General features: G+C 39.5%; 1 protein-coding gene across 2 annotated transcripts in view; it reads left to right on the top strand.

Annotated features, from left to right (window-relative positions):
* The window catches only part of BMF (Bcl2 modifying factor), a 45241-nt gene that overhangs the window by 10213 nt on the left and 15643 nt on the right, over positions 1-19385 (top strand). For both annotated transcript variants that reach the window (XM_083349412.1, XM_083349411.1), the window contains 2 exons: positions 4238-4558; positions 6410-6573. In XM_083349412.1, the coding sequence (XP_083205538.1) occupies positions 4243-4558; positions 6410-6573 (480 nt within the window). In that variant the 5' untranslated portion in view covers positions 4238-4242. The remainder of the gene's footprint in view (positions 1-4237; positions 4559-6409; positions 6574-19385) is intronic.

Below are 19385 nucleotides of genomic sequence, written 5' to 3'. Positions count from 1 at the left end.
CTATTTTGTGGTCTCACCAGTTCTTGCTTGGATGTAAAAGGTATTTCTTGTAGATATTCCAATGCACCATTGCGGCTACTGTATCATGCCATTATTTTTAGTCTGTCTTAACTAGATTGTCCATTATTTCTTTGGCTTCTTTGCAGAGGGTGCACTTGCTGTCTGTTGCAATCTGTTGTTCTCAATTCTGGCTTTGTAAGGCATTTGGTCTTGTGCTGCCAGAATTAGCCCCTCTGTCTCTTTCTTCAATTTTCATGCTCTTAGCCATTGCGAGGTCTGCTTTGCCTGCTTTTTTTTAATGTACTGACCATGTTATGTTTTGTCTAGCCATATCTCTCTTCTCTTTTTCCATTTGGTCTTTCTTGTAGGCCAATTTAGTTTCTCCAGGTCTCAGTCAGCTTTCTTGGTATACTAGGTTCAGTTATGGTATAGGTTCTCCTGCTTGAGCAGGGGGCTGGACTAGAAGACCTCCAAGGTCCCTTCCAGCTCTATTCTATTCTATTCTATTCTATTCTATTCTATTCTATTCTATTCTATTCTATTCTATTCTATTCTATTCTATTCTATTCTATTCTATTCCATTCCATTCCATTCCATTCCATTCCATTCCATTCCATTCCATTCTTCATTGTCCTTTAGGTATTCTTCCAATTCCCCTTTTTCTTCTTCAGCTGTCTGGTGTACTGGCAATATTGCACACCCACTCATTTTCTTTGGTACATAGAGTCTGTCAACATTGCTGTATGGATGAAGGCCATGATCCATTTTCATTATTTTTCTTGTTTTCCTATCCTGGGTTTTTATTTCTGCTTGAGTCCAGGCCACTATTCCAGCTGTGTATTTGATGAGTGGAGTTTCCCAGGTGCTAATTGTCCTGATGGCATTCCTTCTACTGACTTTGGTGTTTAAAACTTTTACTGTCTAGATATATTGACTTCTAACTTTCTTCCTGATTTCACCGTGCTTGATACAGTCAGGTTGAAGGATACCCAGGTATTTGTAGTAATGGTTTTCATCCAGACTATTGTTATTTCCATAGGGCATTTTGATTCCTTCAGTTTTCACTATTTTCCCCTGTTGATGGTGAAAGCAGTACATTTGTCCTATCCAAACTCCATTTCAAAATCTTGGCTGCATATATGGACAGTGTTGAGCAGCAGTTCTATTTCAGCAGTTGTTTTTCAGACAGCCTCTGAACCTCCATGGAAAAGAGGTGGGAGATGTTTTTAATGTTTGATAGCCATGGTCTGACTTGTTCCATATTGACCGAGGAATCAGAGCAATGACAAACACTGGTAGTAAGACTGAGTGTCCGTGAAAGATGGATCTCTTGAAATTAAATTCTCCCAATTTATCACCATTGACTGGCAACTGTGTTTTCCATTGTGCCATTGATCTTTGTACAAAGCTTCTGATGCTTCTACTGACTTGTTATTTCTAGGCACTTGATTATCTAATCATGCGGTAGGGAGTCAAATGTTTTCTTGTAATTAAGCTAAGCTACATTCAAGTTGGTCTTTCTTCTCTTGCAATGTTCCAAAACCTTCTTATCAATTAGGAGCTCATTTTTTGTTCCTTTGCTGTGTGGGCAATTTCCTCCCTGCTCAGGTGGAAAGAGCTTGTTTTTAACTAAATGCTGCTGGACTTCATCAGCTACCACACCAGTTGGCAATTTGAAAGTTGTTGGTAAGCAGGTAATTGGCCTGTAGTTGCCTCGTGCTTGCTTGTTTATTAATTTTTTTTAATTCCATTTATATCCCGCCCTTCTCTGAAGACTCAGGGCGGCTTACAAGCTTAGCAGTAGCAATTTATGTGCTCTGAGTTGCTTTAGTTGGATCTTTCATTATCAGGTAGATTTTGCCAGATGTTAACAAATCTTCAGTTTCACCTCCTTGTAGTATGTTATTAAACTGCTTGGCAACAGGTAAGTGTTGACCAGTCAAATGTTTCAATCCAAAACCATGCAATTCACCTTCACCTGATGCTGACCAGTTCTTGATCATTCTTGCCCTTTTCCCACTACATCTGCTGTTACTGCTTTCGTTTTAACTTCTTTTTTTATTCTCATTTGCCTCCTTTTATTCCTGTTCACCTCCTTTATGCATTCTAGTTGTATTTATTTGGGTTGTCCCATAGCTGTGCCTGGAACTGCACTGTTTCTTCTTTATCAGGTGTTGACTGGGTCAGCTAGGTGTGAACACTTTTGTCAAGATCAGCTACAATGATTAATTTCTACCAGTTTCTCAGCCTAAATCCCCTGTGCTTCTGGATATAACATACAATGTGTTTGTCTCTGGGAGTTTATTTATTTATCAAACTTATATAGCTGCCCGTCTCACCAAGTTACCTCTGGGTGGCATACAACAATAGATAATAAAAATATGAAAACAGTGAATATAAAATATAAAAACAACCCCTTAGTAATAAATATCCTTAAAAACATAATCAAAGTGGAGGAAAAATAAGAAATGGCCCTCTCAGTAATGGAGCTATCTAAACAGGTCTCTGGTCCCATAAGAGCCCTAGGTCTGTTCATATAAGCAGGTCTTGAGGGTCTTATGGAATCTCAAAAGGGATGGGGCCAATCTTATTTTGGGAAAAAGGATGTTCCATGAGCCAGGCACCACAGCAGGCTTATGCCCTGGGATTCACCAAATGTAGATCCCTGACCAATGATATCTGCAGCATGCTTCTCTGCTAGATCTGATGGGGCGAGCTGATGTAAATGGGGAAAGGCAGTCTTTAAATAACCTAGTCCAGGGGTAGGCAACCTCGGCTCTTTTATGACTCATGGACTTCAACTCCCAGAATTCCTGAGTCAGTCCATGAGTCATAAAAGAGCCGAGGTTGCCTACCCCTGACCTAGTCCCACGCCACTTCTTAACTGCCCATCTCCTTCAGAGAAGGGCTGTGAGGGCTGTACAATTTAATGAATGAAATGAAGCATTAATAACTGAATGATTTAAGATTATTTTTTTTAAAAAAATATAAACATAAAATTGCAAAAGATGGACAGTTCCAAGATAGAAAAGTTAGTAGTTGTTAATACAGGCGAGAAGGTTCCCATGGGGCCAACCAGCCCCCATGGTTGGCTGGGCCCCTGTGTGCCATACACAAGGCTGCACAGCCATGTTTTGACCCCTTTCCAGAAGGCCAAGACATTGGGGGCTTTCCTTACCTCTGAGGGCAAGATCTTCCACAGTGCAGGGGTAGCGGTAGAAAAGATCCTCTTCCTAGATCCCACCAGTGTAAATTCTGGTGGGATCCTGCCTGAACATGTGGGATGGGCTGATGTGACTGGGGGAAGCCGGTTTCATAAGTAGCCTGGCCTATGCCATGTAGGGTTTATATATACACAGATGCACAAGAGAGGCATTCATATACATTATATGGATACAGAGAGATATATTGCACACTTTCCCTTAAATTTTATTTTTCTATGCATTTTGTACTGCAGAATTTTTAAAATGAGAATGTGTGCATGTGTGTGTGTGTGTGTGTGTGTGTGTGTGTGTGTGAGAGAGAGAGAGAGAGAGAGAGAGAGAGAGAGAGAGAGAGAAAGAAAGAGATACATATTTATTCTAGTTCTCCTATGGACATGGGAGGTATTTCTCCCCATTCTAAATTTAAGATGGCACAGACTTAGAACTTTAAGTAGTTCATTTTCAAGACAAACTCATAGAACTTTTTGCATTAAAATGGCAAAAACCAGCTGTACCTGGATGTATTTCCTAGTAAATTTGAGTAGCACACTCAGTCCCAGGATTCCCTGGCTCTATTATTTAGATTAACAAACATTAATCAATGTTTTCAGATACCGTACATTACAAATTCTCAAAACTGCGTAGAGAATTCAGAACAGTATTTTTTGAGAGATTTTTGCTTGTTAAAGTATTAGTGTGGTTTATAGCCTCTGCATTCTAAAATAATTTTCCTGGAAGTTATTTTTTCCCCCTTTAACTTTCTTCATAGGGCTGACCAGACTGTAAACAGTCTGAACTTCAAATGGCATTTTGTTTCCCATTTGCTTCAGAATTTTGTTTTAAAGAAGAAGGGAGAACTCGGTCAGAGGGCCTCCTTCACTAACCAATTATCTTTTATTCCCCAGACAGCATTCAGAAATAGCTTTGTGTGGTAGCACAAATGAAATGCTTGTATGTTTTTACTCTGCTATTCAATAGTGTATTATCTAGCTTTGTAATATTGTTATTATTCTTATTAATTATATTTTTTGCAGGGGAAATGGATCCCCCCGTTTACCTGGAAGATGATTTTTCCCATTTGAATGGCCTAGATGATGATGTGTTCCACTCGGATGACTGTGAACTGGTCAGTCAGTCCAGCAAGATGGCCTTTCGTGGCATTTTCACCCAAAGCAAATCTTACAACTGCCTCCTGGGCAGGTTCCAGCTCTTCCCACTTGCACACTGTTGTGGCCCAGGCAGCAAGCATGCCAGACAACAGGACAAGGCAACACAGACCCTCAATGCATCCTCTTCCAGCCAGGATATCATGTTACCTTGTGGAGTCACTGAAGAGCCTCAGAGACTCTTTTATGGTAAGAATCATACTTGCTCCTTAGTCTGCGGTGAAAAAAAAAAAGGCAACGAACGATAGATATAACCTGTTCCCCCCTTTTTTTTAATGAACTGTGCCGTTTTTGAGCAAAGCAGCAATTGCCGCTTCAGATAGTTATCTCAGAACCTTTTGCCTGGGTCTGCTTGAAACAGATACAGGGAGGTCCTGCGTCATGCTCAGTGTATTTTACTTAGAGCAGGACTGGGCAGCCAGCACCTCAAGACATATATGTGTTGTCTTGTCTTTGTCTGTGGAGATTCTCAGTCATCCAGGTCACGGTTGTCCCAAAGGTGCTTTTTCATGAGGCAACTGGACTTCCTTGTTTCTCTTCGAAGACCTTTCACTTCTCATCCAGGAAGCTTCTTCAGCTCTGACTGCGTGGTGGGGAATGGAAGGATCTATACTCCTTACAGGCAGCTGGTCATTTGCATTCTTTTAGAGCAGGGGTCTTCAAACCCGGCCCTTTTATGACTCATGGACTTCAACTCCCAGAATTCCTCAGTCCATGAGTCATAAAAGGGCCGAGTTTGAAGACTCCTGTTTTAGAGAGTTTGTCTTTGGTCACCAACATTTGGCAGCAATGAAACCTTCCATTGGATTTTGGTGCCAAGTCACTTAGAAACAATCTTCCTAATACAGGTCGTCCTCGACTTACAATAGTTCATTTAGTGACCATTCAAAGTTACAACAGCACTGAAAAAAGGGACCTATGACCATTTTTCACACTTACGACCGTTGAACCATCCCCATGGTCACATGATCAAAATTCAGACACTTGGCAACTATTTATGACGGTTGCAGTGTCCTGGGATCATGTAATCATCTTTTGCAACCTGACAAGCAAAGTTAATGGGTAAACCAGACTCACTTAACAACCGTGTTACTAACTTCACAATTGCAACATTTCACTTAACAACTGTGGTAAGAAAGGTCATAAAAGGGGGCAAAATGTCTCGCTTAGCAACATAAATTTTGGGCTTAATTGTAGTCATAAGTTAAGGAATACCTGTTTATCCAAAAAGAGTTCAAGTTAGCACAAAAGGAAGATGATGAATGAAAAATATATTAATGGTTTGCATCTTAAATGCAGAATTAATGAATGAATTGCTCTCAGTTGACATTTCTAGAATGTGCTATAGGCTCTCATTCCTTATAGACCAATAGTAGCATCTGCAATAATAATTTAGAAGAAAAGTAATCTAAGTTGTCGTCTTCTCAAATTAATTGGTAACTAACTGCAATTCAAATTTAATTCCTATTAGGGCATCAGTGTGTTATGGTTTTGAATTGGGACTTGGCATAAGATCCCTGGTAAATTTGAGCTAGTTACTTCCTCTCAGTCCAATCTTCCTCATGGAAGATTGTTGTGAAAGAAAAATGAGGGGAGTGCCAGCTTTAACCCCCGGTAGAAAGGTGGGGCATAAATGCAAAAACAAAACTAAATTAAATGTTGATTAAAATCATATTAGTTGCCATGAGTATAATATGCCAAATTAGAGTTCAATTATATTATTTAAAAGAAGCAGTTTGGTGTAGTGGCTAAGGTGCCAGGCTAAGAACCAGAAGCCTATGTATTCTAGTCTTGTCTTAGGCACAAAGTCAGCTGGTTGACCTTGGGCCAGTTACTCTCTTTCAGCCCTACGAATCAGGCAATGGCAAACCCACTTCTGAAAATCTTGCTAAGAAACTGAAGGGCTTAATCCAGGCAGTCAATGCTAACTCAGAGGCACAACAATTAACAAAAAAAATTGTCGAATGTCATGCTGTTGATGGCAAAAAAGATCTTGTACCATATTATGATATAAACACCTTCTTCTATGATATTTGGCAGGAAACGCTGGATACCGTTTACATGTCCAACCAGTTGGTTTCACATTGAATCCACATCTCCAGGAGGAACCTCAGGAAAGTCTGCAGGAATTGCGTACCGAAGTTCAGATTGCACGGAAGTTGCAGTGCATTGCAGATCAGTTCCACAGGCTTCATCTACAGAGGGTAGGCAGTTTGAAGAGCAAGTAAAGTAGGGGTAGCTGTAAGAATTAATTCATTGGAAGAAGGCTTTATGAATATATTGATTAGCCAAGTAGTATAACCTCTGCACCATCACTGCCAATATGCTTAGAATGTGCTTTGTGTCAATATTGACAATATACAGTTTGTTTCAAAACTGGGACTTTTTTTAAATATATATATCTATGTTATTCTTTATTCAGTCCTATTGTAATTTGTTTACAGAGGTAGCTCTGCCTCACAGAAATACTAATATAATTATTGTTTCTGAATGTAAAGTTGGTTTCCTTTGTTCAGTTATGCTGTAGCTGAACCCCCCAAAAAATAAAGTTTGCAGGGAGCTATAGTATAAAGAAAGAAGTAGATTTGTTTCTGAATGTCTTCTATTAAAACTATTGACCAAAGTAAAGAGAAATCAATGAAGCTAAGATGAAAAAAATCTTTCTTAGCGGTGGGCAGGTTTAGTCCTTCTGAGGAGGGTTCTTAAATACAGTATATGCTTTTTATTTTCTTTCTGCTTACCAATCTACCACTTTGAGCCTTGCCTTCTGCTCCCAAGGACAATTTAGAAACTGCAAATATTTTGATGGGTACCTATTTACCTCAGATTTATCACTTTAGCAGGGGTGTTAGGAGAAGGAGAAAGAAGAAGGCCTCTCAGTCATCCTCGATGCTGTAAGAGGCTGGTCTTATGTTTCCATTAGTCATGAAAAGGTAGAATATTTTCTGTTGATTAAGTCCATCAGCTGGATAGCAGAAAAAAAGCAAGGCTTCCAGTATAATACTATCATCTTAACCCCAGGAAGCCAAATTTCATGCTTTGACATCTAGTCTGAAATGTAGTTCAGCCTCAAATACCATGAATAATCCAACTCCCTCCCCTAATGCTCTGAAGTATCCATCACTTTGGAGATTTCCTCTTCTTTTGGTGCTGTCTTGTGAAACAGATGAAAGAAACTAACATGGCGTGATGGGTGAAGCAAGAGGCCATGGCAATAGTCCTTGTTCATCAAAAGCTTTGAGTGCAATAATAACAGTGCAAAGCACCTGTGTAATTCTCCCAGGTAACAAAAATAGTCTATATTATAATTGTTACAATAAAGAGAGTTAGTACGGGGGCCCTGCTTGCTTCAGAAATGTTTTAAAACAAGTACTTTGAAACTTGCACACACACAGAGCACTTTTCTGGTCTTAAAGCAGCCAGAGTTTTTCCAGGCTTTCTTGTAATTGTGGGGGGGGGGAGTGCTCCTGCTACACTACAGTATATGCTATCCATTCATTAACGTGACTGTTAAAGCAGCAGCTGTGTCACAAGGAAAGCTGAAAAAAGGCAGGCTGTTTAAGTGAAGAGCAGGGAGAAGCTGCTCTTATACACAGGCATAATCCAAAACACTTCTCATTTTCAAAGCCAGCTAACCCTATTTAATTCTATTTTCCCCGGATTGCAAATAGATGTAAGTCTCCCAAAACTGATTGAAAGGCTTGCCACTAAAGCTTCTTAGTGGATGTGTTCACATAACATAGTAACCCTAAAAATAAGTTAGATCGATAACCAGGTTTGCATAATAGGCAGAGTCATAAATTAACTGAAATGTTTGGGTACATCTAGCACACTAAGCCACATAAAATAAGGTCTAAACCAACCCAGGAGGAACCTTAAGCAAGCTTAGCATGTTGTGTCAATGCATCTGCTAGGTTTTTAATTGATTTTCTTAAATCACATTTTGTATGAACATGGCCATTGAGTTTCTAGCAAAGATGAGATGCTAAATTTGGGCTGCCAACTCTACTGGCACTCCGAGGTGTCTTTTGGCATCTTCCCAAAGAAGATCTTGGTGCCAACCCATCGTCAAAGGAGTATTGTGTTAGACTTCTTGATTAAAGTTCTCTGCAAGGGAAGATTTGCAGAAGTAGCGTAGGAGGAGTCCTCACAAGGGTCACCACAAACTTTTCTATTTTGAAAAATATCCTACACCTAACCAATCAGCTACAAAGTTCTGAGCATCTGTTCTTTCCTCTGGGTCTTTCAGTAGGAGGATCTTTCCAAGGAAGTTATCTTTGAACCCTAGATGCTTTTTTCTTCCCTTCCCTCTCCCCTTTCTCTCTATTCACCCCCACCAGCCTCCACTTCCCACTACTAATTTGTAAGGTACGCTTGTGGATTGTCCTACCTTGTGTGAAACCATCCAAAGCAGATCTCTCAGAATGCTTTGCAGGAGAGCAGGAATCACCCAAGCCAGTTTATTTTAACCTCCCAAGATTTATCTGATTTCAGCACGGGCCACTTTACATTCCTGCTGAGAAGAATTGCAGTCAGGAGTTTATCACTGCTGCGGGTTTCTGTTTCTTTTCTAAAGACAAGTGCTTTGGTTAGGGGCCAATGAGATCCATAATGAAGTCTGCCATATTTGTAAAGGAAACTTCTGCTTCTATGAAAAGAATGTACTTGTGGAAGATAAGAAATTCCTTGGAGCTGTTTTAATGGCTATAAATCAAGCAAAGAAAGTCTCACTGCCTGATTGTGGGTGTTTCCAACTGAACAGGAGTAGTAGCCTGCAACCATTTCAGGAAGCTGTTGTGGCCCTGGGTCATGCGGGGGATGAAACTAGGCAATGGCTGCAGAGGGCTAGAGTTTAAGTTACAGCCATTGCTATTTCCTATATAGGAACTCTGCGGCAGCTGCCAAGGTCTTGCAAATGCAGAATTCACTCAGGGTAGGAAAAGATGTGTGTATATGTTCACTGTGGCTAGATTTCCATGCAGTGCCAGATGTTCAGATTGCTCCGTTGCTTTTCCTACATTCCCCAGCTTCGTTTTCATTCATTTCACCCTCTTTCTCCCAGACTTCTGCCCACAATCTTTGGGATGTAACTTTGCTTGTGTGAAGTGTGTTTGGGGGTGGGGGTGAGGCAAATGGTTCTACAGAAAGAGTGATATCTCGGATTTTACATTCATCAAAAAAGAACAGTTTTGCCAAAGTGTGTGTGTGTGTGTGTCTATGTGGGAAATGATTTACTAAAATAAAAGCAATTCCTCAAGCACTGGAGTACCATTCTAACTTCTTGCTTTTGGTAAATATAGGGACTCCTCCATATGTTGATGGGTGAGAGAAGAATTAATCAGCTCCCTCTCCCCTCAAATCTTTCTGGCAATGTTTTTCCCATCCTAGATAGCATTCCATCAGCATCTGTCCCTAATGTCAATTCTGGGGTAGCTAACTTTGTTTAGAGTGGCAAAGGTTAACAGGGCTTTGTTTTTCCTGTCAAGAGTCCTGAAGGGAAGCTGTAGAACTGGTTGTAACATGACCCGTTCCATCTGGGGAGTGCAGCTATCCAATGTCTTTGTCTGGGAAATGTGTCCAAGAATGCCCCAGGGGAGAAAAGCTGTAACCAAAAAAAAAAAAAAACCAAACCACCGAAATGTGGATCTTCCCCTCCCTTTTCTTCAGGCAAGATGTGTGCGTTGCTGTGGCACCCAGAGCCAGTGAGGAACCACTGCAGAGCAGGAATAATGTAGGAGCATCGTGTGTCATCCAAGCATGTGGGAGAGTTGGTAAACAAAAGCGTCCCTCTTTACTACGAGCTGAGCTGAGGCAGGCGAGAGAGGAGGAGCTCTTCCTTTTTCAGCTGAAATAATGAAGTGGCATAAAGGAGGAGAGAGTGTATGCAAGCTGACAGTCTCTCTCTCTCTCTCTCTCTCTCTCTCTCTCTCTCTCTCTCTCTCTCTCTCTCTCTCATATCTATATGCACCAACTCCTTATTTTAAACATAAACACTTAGTCTGCTACCACTCAACTTATTACTAAGTTTGTGCTGGTGGCTTATATTCCTTTTGGCCATTTCCCTCTCAAGCTGTTGATAAAGACAGTGGTGTGTTGCACAGTACTTTTCTGGAAGAGTATTGGTGACCAGAACTGTAATTTGTTTATTGTGTCACCTCAGAGGTATGTTAGCAATCAGATTGTGTAAAAAGGAAAGAACATTGTCTTAGGACCGATGGTCTTTCCTATGTAAATGAAAAGAACAATGCCTATTCCATGAAGGTGTTCCCATAAGAACAAACAGGGAAACATGATAAAATGTAACATATCCAATCAATACTTTTATTAAGGATTGCAGCCCTAATTAAAACGGATCAAGGAATATGATGCCCAATTGGAACATAGAAGAAATAGTTGAGGAAAGAGATGACTTTGTTTTAGTAGAAGAATTATTGAAATGACCAGATGACCATCCACTGAGCATGAATGGTTAAAAACAGCCTTTTCCACCTGGTGTCCTGAAGAAGTCCTACGTGGCTGAGATAAAAATTCTTTCACTGTAACACACAGAGCTAAAATTTACCAATATTTCTACCTTCAGTAGAAAGGAATCATATTGGTTACAGGTAGACTTGAATTTGGATTTCCTTGGGCCTTGTTCAGTATCATAATCCCTACATCAGTTTCAATAACAAATATTTGGAGTTTATCTGATTCTTTTTTTAAGTTTACATTTCCATTGAAACTATGTTTACAGGAAATGTTAAGCCTGGATTTAATTTTATGTGTATGAGACTCTGTGAGCCAAATGAAGCTTTGAGTTTATGTTTGCTTCTCCTTCTCTAACTGGATTTTTTTTTAAAAAAATATTAATTATGATTCATTTTCAGCTCCTTGGACTTTGGGCCTATATATGAATTAGGAATCAATGTTTAACACAGATTCCAGTTAAACATTTGGTTTGTCCTGCAGTTGATTAGCATTTGTGTTAAACCTAAGACATGCATAATTTGTATTTCTCCTCTCTGTTGGGCAGGTGAGAAAGGAAATTGGTTTACCTAATAATTTTCTGTTTGCAAGTATTCCATTATTGATTTATTAATTATGTGCCTTCAAGTCAATATCGACTCTTGGTGACCATATGGATTGATTTCCTCCATGCACTGTGGTCTTTCAGATCTTCTAACAACCTATCCATCGCTACTGTAACTGAATCCATTCACCATGCTGCTGGTCATTCTCTGTTTTCTTCTGCCTTGACTAGCAGTTTAGGCCTCTTCACATAATGTGTCTGAGGAAGGATAATTTGAGACTGGCTATTTGTGTCTTGAGTGAACGCTATGGGTTGATTTGTTCAATGACTCATTTGTTAATTCCTTATTCTCAGGAGTCTTCTCAATATCAAAGTTCAAAAGCATCACTACTCTTTCTATGCTGGTCTCTTAAATTCCAACTTTCATTTCTGTAGGTAATAGAAAATACCCTGACTTGTACTCTTTCTGATCTTTGTAAGTAAGACACATCATAGCACCTGAATAACTTTTCCAACAGCCAGTGGTTTAATTTTTAATTTTAGGTAACAACAGACATAAACCTCCTATTGTAAAAAAACAAGAAAAAAGTTAAGGAAATGATTGGTCCATTAGTGGGGGAAAGTGGCAAGAAGGTGACAAGCAAGAGGGAGAAAGCAGAACTATTTAACTCGTTTTTTGCATCTGTCTTTACACAAAGGTAAAAACAGTCCAACCTATCAAAAACAGTGCCATAAAAAATAAAAACACAAGATAGACAAGAAAATGGTAAGTGAGCACCTGTCCAGCCTAGACGAGTTCAAATCACCAGGACCAGATGGATTACACCCCAAGGTTCTCAAGGAGCTGGCAGATGTGATCTCAGAACCACTGAACTATATTTTTCAAAGATCCTGGAGCACTGGGGAACTACCAGAGGACTGGAAGAGAGCTGAAGTAGTTCCCATATTCAAAAAAGGGAAAAAAACAGATCCAGGAAACTACAGACTTATCAGCCTGACCTCAATACCTGGGAAGATTCTGGAAAAGATAATCAAACAACAAATCAGCGAACACGTAGAGGCAAACAAAGTCATTACTAAAAGCCAACATGGGTTTGTCAGAAACAGATTATGCCAGACAAATATTATTGCATTCTTTGACCAAGTGACAAAACTAGTGGCCCAGAGGAATGCTGTGGATATAATTTACTTGGACTTCAGTGAGGCATTTGATAAAGTAGATCACAAACTACTACTTGATAAGATAGAAAAATGTGAGTTAGACAGCATCACCACCAGATGGATTCGTAGCTGGCTGACCAGCTGTACTCAGTGTGTGGTCCTCAATGGAACTGCATCTACATGGAGGGAAGTGTGTAGTGGGGTGCCCCAGGGCTCTGTTCTGGGCCCAGTGCTCTTCAACATCTTCATCAACAATTTGGATGAGGGGATAGATGGGGAACTCATCAAATTTGCAGACGACACCAAGCTGGCAGGAATGGCCAACACTCCAGAAGACAGGCTTAAGATACAGGAGGATCTGGACAGACCTGAACACTGGGTGCTACCTAACAAAATGAAATTTGATGGTGAAAAAGCAAGGTTCTACATTTAGGCAAGAAAAACTAAATGTATAGGTATAGCATAGGTGGTACCTTGCTCAATACTAGTAACTGTGAGAGGGATCTCGGAGTCCTAGTGGACAATCACTTAAATATGAGCCAGCAGTGTGCTGCAGCTGCCAAAAAAACCAACATAGTACTAGGCTGCATTAACAGAGGGATAGAATCAAGATCACGTGAAGTATTAATACCACTTTACAATGCCTTGGTAAGGCCACACCTGGAATACTGCATCCAGTTTTGGTCACCATGATGTAAAAATGATGTTGAGACTCTGGAAAGAGTACAGAGAAAAGCAACAAAGATGATTAGAGGTCTGGAGGCTAAAACGTATAAGGAACGGTTGGTGGAATTGGGTATGTCTAGTTTAATGAAGAGAAGGACTAGGGGTGACATGATAGCAGTGTTCCAATATCTCAGGGGCTGCCACAAAGAAGAGGGAGTCAAGCTATTCTCCAAAGCGCCTGAAGGCAGGACAAGAAGCAACGGATGGAAACTAATCAAGGAGAGAAGCAACCTAGAACTAAGGAGAAACTTCCTGACAGTTAGAACAATTAACCAGTGGAACAACCTGCCTCCAGAAGCTGTGAATGCTCCAACACTGGAAGTTTTTAAAGAGAGACTGGACAGCCATTTGTCTGAAGTGGTATAGGGTTTCCTGCTTGAGCATGGGGTTGGCCTAGATGACCTCCAAGATCCCTTCCAACTTCTTGTTGTTGTTATCATCTGAAGATAGAAGTACAAAGGATCAAATACTGGAAAATATTTTTAAATGATTTCTACAGCACTTTTGGTGTACAGTAAGAGCATATTAAAGTCTATTATGACACAGTAATACTCCATCTGTAGTATGTCTGAGCGCGGCTCACCCATCTTTTAATTTACACACTGAAACTTCTTTTAGTCATTTGGAGGTTGACAGACTTCACTCTCCCTCTCAGCCAATTACAAATTTATTTAAATTTGTGATAGCTGTCTAACTTCAACAAAGTTTTTGAATACAAATATTCACAAGATCTAGGGAGCAGAATAGCTTATTTTATTGTACCTATTCAAAGCAAGGCCTGCTAAATTCATCACTTCAGACTTAATCTCAAGTAACAATGCATCACAATCATGCGGTGCATGAGTGCAATTCTAGCAAATCAGATCATGGTTAGTCAAAGAGTTTGTTCTGTTTTAGAAAAAAAAAGCAGAAGTAAACAGTTTTCTTCTTGACTTTCTTGTGGCTCCCAGGCTTTTACTTAATAGACTGGGAGTCTATAAAAAATGGAGGCAGTTTATTTTTGCAGTATGAGAGTGGCATGTCAACAGAATCCAGGAGACCTGACTCCAGTCTCCAGCCTTGGCCCCTAGATCTGGCTGAGATAATGCTTGAGGGCTTCTGGGAGGGTTTTGTAGAAAATGAGCTGTAATTGAGAGCTGTATATATTGACCAATAAAAGTTTACAGCTGTGAGGCAAGAAGGAGGAAAAACATAAACTGTTACATTCTTCCTGGCTTCTGCAGCAGTACGGGAGGCAAATAAGAGACACTCCTTTAAAGGTGTTGTTGTTAATGCAGTACTGTACAACTAAACAGAATCAGAAGTTTTATTGTCCTCTCCCACCCCCAAGGACTGTTTCTCTGGCCTTCTGTGGTAGGGTTGTGGGGTTGTTATTGTTGTTTTTTGGCAACATGTTTCTTGTCTCCTACACTATCCCCTTTTAAAAAGTTGCCTTTATTAATTTTGATTAGTTTGTATGATGCAACACAACTCCAAGGAATTATGAGAAAGAACTCTGCCTCGAAGCAAGTCACAATCAATTAAAAAATGTTTCATTTGGGACTGCTGGCAAGTTTTTTGTTTTAATTAGGCATAGGGGAAAAAATGGTTCAGGGCATTCTTGTCTGTACAACTGTGCCTGAGAAAGGTAGGAGCTTAGCAGGAATTTCTCTGCGGCCAGCACTGTTTAACTCATTTTCTAGATTTAGTAACTGAGTCATCGTAGCTGCTGACAAAAGAGGCTGAATTAATGGAGACTTCATTGTTACACCTGACTTCTGGCCTTTATCTGTTTCTAGCAGGCACCTTCCAAAGATTTTCTCAGCATTATCTCAACATTAATACTAATTAAATATTTATATTTTTAATTTTTGAGATTTTTTGTTTCGTTAACTGTCTCATTCTGACGTTTTGGGCTCCATATGTCTCCTTATGAGAAGTATGCATTGAGAAAGACAGATTTTTTAAAAAACTTGTTAAAAGATTAGAAGCAGAAGGATATTTTTGCCCATGCTTTAAACAAAGTGTTTATGAATAAAATATTTGTTTCTCTAGCAGTTTGGCCCTTGAAAGGAACAAACAAACAAAAAATCAATGCTTAACACAAGGACAAACTGTGGCAATGGCAAATTTGAATATTATAAAATATTACAAAACAAAAAGAAAGGGTGAACTGTGGTAAAAAATATGCAAAGGAGAGTCAACTGGCGGGAATGTAGTGAGTGGGTGTATCTCATTAGTTTGTGGGCATGGAACTCACACTAGTTCTCAGATTTTGTTTCTTCTTCTTGAAGCAGATCCAATATTTTTGTACCATGATGATGTGTAAAGTGTGGATTTGTTTATAGATCTGCCAATGAAAATATTTGCAAAAGTGCCTTTTCCTGGTATTGACTTCCCATCCTGTAAAGATCATGATCCCTGCCTTTAAAATTATTTCCTGTCTCTTGTCAACAACATGGACTCTTGCTTTGATCCCTGCTGGTGCTTTATCTTTTCTTCTTCCATAATCTCATGTTTGCATCCATCCTCAGCTGCTCTTTGTCTTCCTATTACCTGCTTTGGACTATTTGGGGTCTGCAGCAGCCATTCATAACCTGGCGGTCTTCAGATATGTTGTAAGTAGCGCTCTCATTTACCTCCAACAATTGCCCATGCCAGAAAGGACACCAGGTTAGGGAAACCCTGCATTACGTGGGTTTTCCCCCCCTGTTCCATGCCTTTTTTAAATCTACTTCTGCTTCACCTCCATCTTTTCCCTGCATTCCCATTTCAGTAGCTGCTGACTTCTGCTCAATCTTACCTTCATTTGTTTCTAGAGTTGGTGTTAACAAAAGAGAAGAGTGTTTGAGCCAACCCAAACTGGTTCAGAATAATTCCACTATCAAGCATCTTATTCTTGTTCAGTGTTGTGCTGTCTCTATCTCATAGTATCATTGTGTATAAGGGGTGGAAGGGACCTGAGATATCATCTGATCCAACCTTTTGTCTAGTGCAGGAATCTGTTGCTGCAGCATTCCTTTTTTTATTGAAAAGTTTTACAATACATTTTTTTTAAAAAAAAGACAAAACCCCTCCCAACCCCCTCCCCTCTCCCCAACCCTCCCCAACCCCTCCCCTCCCTTCCCCCTCCCCCCTCCCCGACTTCCCAGAGCTCAATACAGGGTATAAAAATACAAGCAATCATAGTCTACCTTATGCAAACAACAATAAGATATTAAATCTATCGCACTTTAACTCTTATAAAATAACTACAAGCAATTTAAATATCACATCAATACTTATTCAAATGCTGGATGAAACTTTTTAGTCCCATATTTATTCTGGATATAATCAATCCATCTTCTCCACTCCACAATATATCTCTGTTGCGATTGGTCTTTCAAGTACGCTGAGATCTTTGCCATTTCCGCCAGGTTGGAAACTTTTAGAGTCCATTCTTCTATAGTCGGCAGTTCTTCCTTCTTCCAATATTGCGCTACTAAAAGTCTCGCTGCCGTAATTAAGTTCAACATCAGCTTAGTGTCCACAACAGTAGTATCAATAATAATGCCCAGTAAAAGCTGCAGCATTCCTGATGGATAGTCCTCCAGTCTATTTTCCATCAAAGGAAAAGTCCTTTGGTATCAGTTTTTGTCTGTTGACCAACTATTAGAGCAGCTGAATTGACCTCAAACTGTGCTTGCCTAAGGCAATGTTTCTCACCCTGGGCTTTTGCTGGGGAATTCTGGGAATTGAAGCTACCACGTTTGAGAAACACTGGTCTAAGGCATTCGTACAAAATGGTGATTGATCCCTGAATGTTTTCTTCTAATTGGCCATTTTATTAAAAACTGAAAAATACCACCAGGAGTGACTACTATATCTATCTGAAAAGACAATGATCTGGAATTCAGAATAATGCCCCACTCAGTATAGGTAGTCCCGGACTTACAACCGTTCATTTAGTGACCATTCAAAGTTACCACAGCACTGAAAAAAATGACTTATGACCATTTTTGCAACCATTGCAGCATCCCCAGGGTCACATGATCAAAATTCAGATGATAGGCAACTGCTTCATATTTATGACAGCTGCAGGGTCCTGGGGTTGTGTAATTAGGTTTTGTGACCTTCCAACAAGCAAAGTCAATGGGGAATCCAGATTCACTTAATGACCACGTTACTAGCTTAACTGCAATGATTCACTTAACAACTGTAGCAAGAAAAGTCATAAAATGGGGCACTTAACAAATGGTTCACTTAGCAACATAAAATTTGGGGTCAATTGTGGTCGTAACTTGAGGACTACTTCTGTTAATTCAGTATACCGGATTCTTAACTATTGATTAACATGAATTCCCTCTACAGTAAAAAAATCTTATTTGATCCTCACACTCTTGCACCAAGACACAAAAACACAGTTATGCACATACATATTCTCCTTTCAGCAGAAATAGTTAAGGCTGAGGAAACAATGGCAGGATGGAGATAAGGGGAAGGAGGGGAAGGGATAGCGCACTGGGGGAAAAAGAGGGGAAATTGAAATAAATTTATTTATTTATTTTATTTATTTAATTTATATATTGAGGGGAAGTAGCTGAACAGGGAAGGGTAAGTGTTAATATTGGTTGAGTTGGACAGCATGTCTTGTAATGTTCAGTGTTTTGGAGAGAAAATTTGAAAGAATTTGCAAAAAAATCAAGCTAAAAACACACATCCCTTTTTGATTTTAAGAAGACAGCTCCCCTCCATCTCTTGTGCTTTACTGAGGAAGAAGCAAGGTTTTAAATAAAGATTTTTAAGTAAAGATTTTTAAAACCTATTTAAAACATGGGCAGAAGTACTTTCATTAGATAGGATAGTTATCGATGCAAATTAAAAACCCGAAACAAAACGTGGATGCTTAAAATAACAGAGTGTGTTAATATATTGAAAAGAGAAGTGAAATCGATAAAAAAGTAGCTAGATGGAAAGAGATTATGTGAACATACTTGCAATTTTCAGAACATTACTTTTCTGCTTCAAACTCATATGTGATTAGAGAAAAAAGTGTTATGAGAGGAGAGGTTCTTAGTGTTCGAAAGCCTGCAAAGTTGTCATGCTTGGCATCAAAACATGGCCACAATCAAGATCTGCCTGGTTTTAAAAAAAGGGCATCGGGATGTGCTAGAAACCGCATCAATTTGAGTTTGCGTCTGAACTTCAACTTTCGTGGCAAAACAGAGAAAAATGATGCTCAGAGAATTGTATTCGAACCCCACCTCAAAAACACTAAGGCTAAAATATCTACGATATCCAAACCAGACATGCCAGAAATGTACACATAGAGATTTAGTTCCTGAAATTTATCAAGTAATGCCCAACTTCTTTTCTTTTTTTTCAATTAAAAAAAAAGCACAAACATTTTAACTGGCTAGGAGTACTTACAATGACCATGTCACAAACTTCCAGATGTTCTCTTTGCATCTGTTCTATCCAGTAATGGTCTCCGGACCAGAAGGGAATCGTGCAAGGCAGCGGTGAGGAAAGACGGGAGAGGCAGAAAAAAGTATGGAGCTTTGCCTTCCAGACACTTGATATTAAAAAACCAAAATGATAAATAAATAAATTAGGAGGATGGAAGAGTTCCTCAGACTGCTCCAGAACATGTCTGTGAATGCTGGGCTTCTAGGGAGCCAAACAGAATTGTCAGAGAGTGTTGAGTCTACCATAATTTCCTCCTTGGATATGCCTTTGATAGAAGAAAGCCATGGCCAATCCTGCCTGAGATTCCCAGGCCTGATGGTCAGTAGGAAAACATCTGGTAAGCTGCAAATTTTAAAAAAATGAGTTATTGTTTTTCCATAAAGTCTTCCCTTTGGCATTTGGTGGCATTCCTTGAGCCAATAAAATATTTTTATTTTTTTATTTATTTTATTTTATTAATATTTCTATACCGCCCTTCTCCCGAAGGACTCAGGGCGGTTCACAGGGCAAGAATAAAATACAAAGTTACAAATATTAAAAGGAGATTAAATAGTTGCCCAATTTTAAAACAATTAATATACTACATTTATAAAACCCCAAAGATACAACAATAAAAATACAAAAATAAAAACCCCACCAATCCCCCATCAGGCCAGGCCGGCTTGTGCAAACAAAAACGTCTTCAGATCG

The sequence above is a fragment of the Vipera ursinii genome (genome assembly GCF_947247035.1).
Source record: "Vipera ursinii genome assembly, chromosome: 1".
NCBI lineage: Eukaryota > Metazoa > Chordata > Lepidosauria > Squamata > Viperidae > Vipera > Vipera ursinii.
This window is presented reverse-complemented; position numbering and strand designations above follow the sequence as displayed.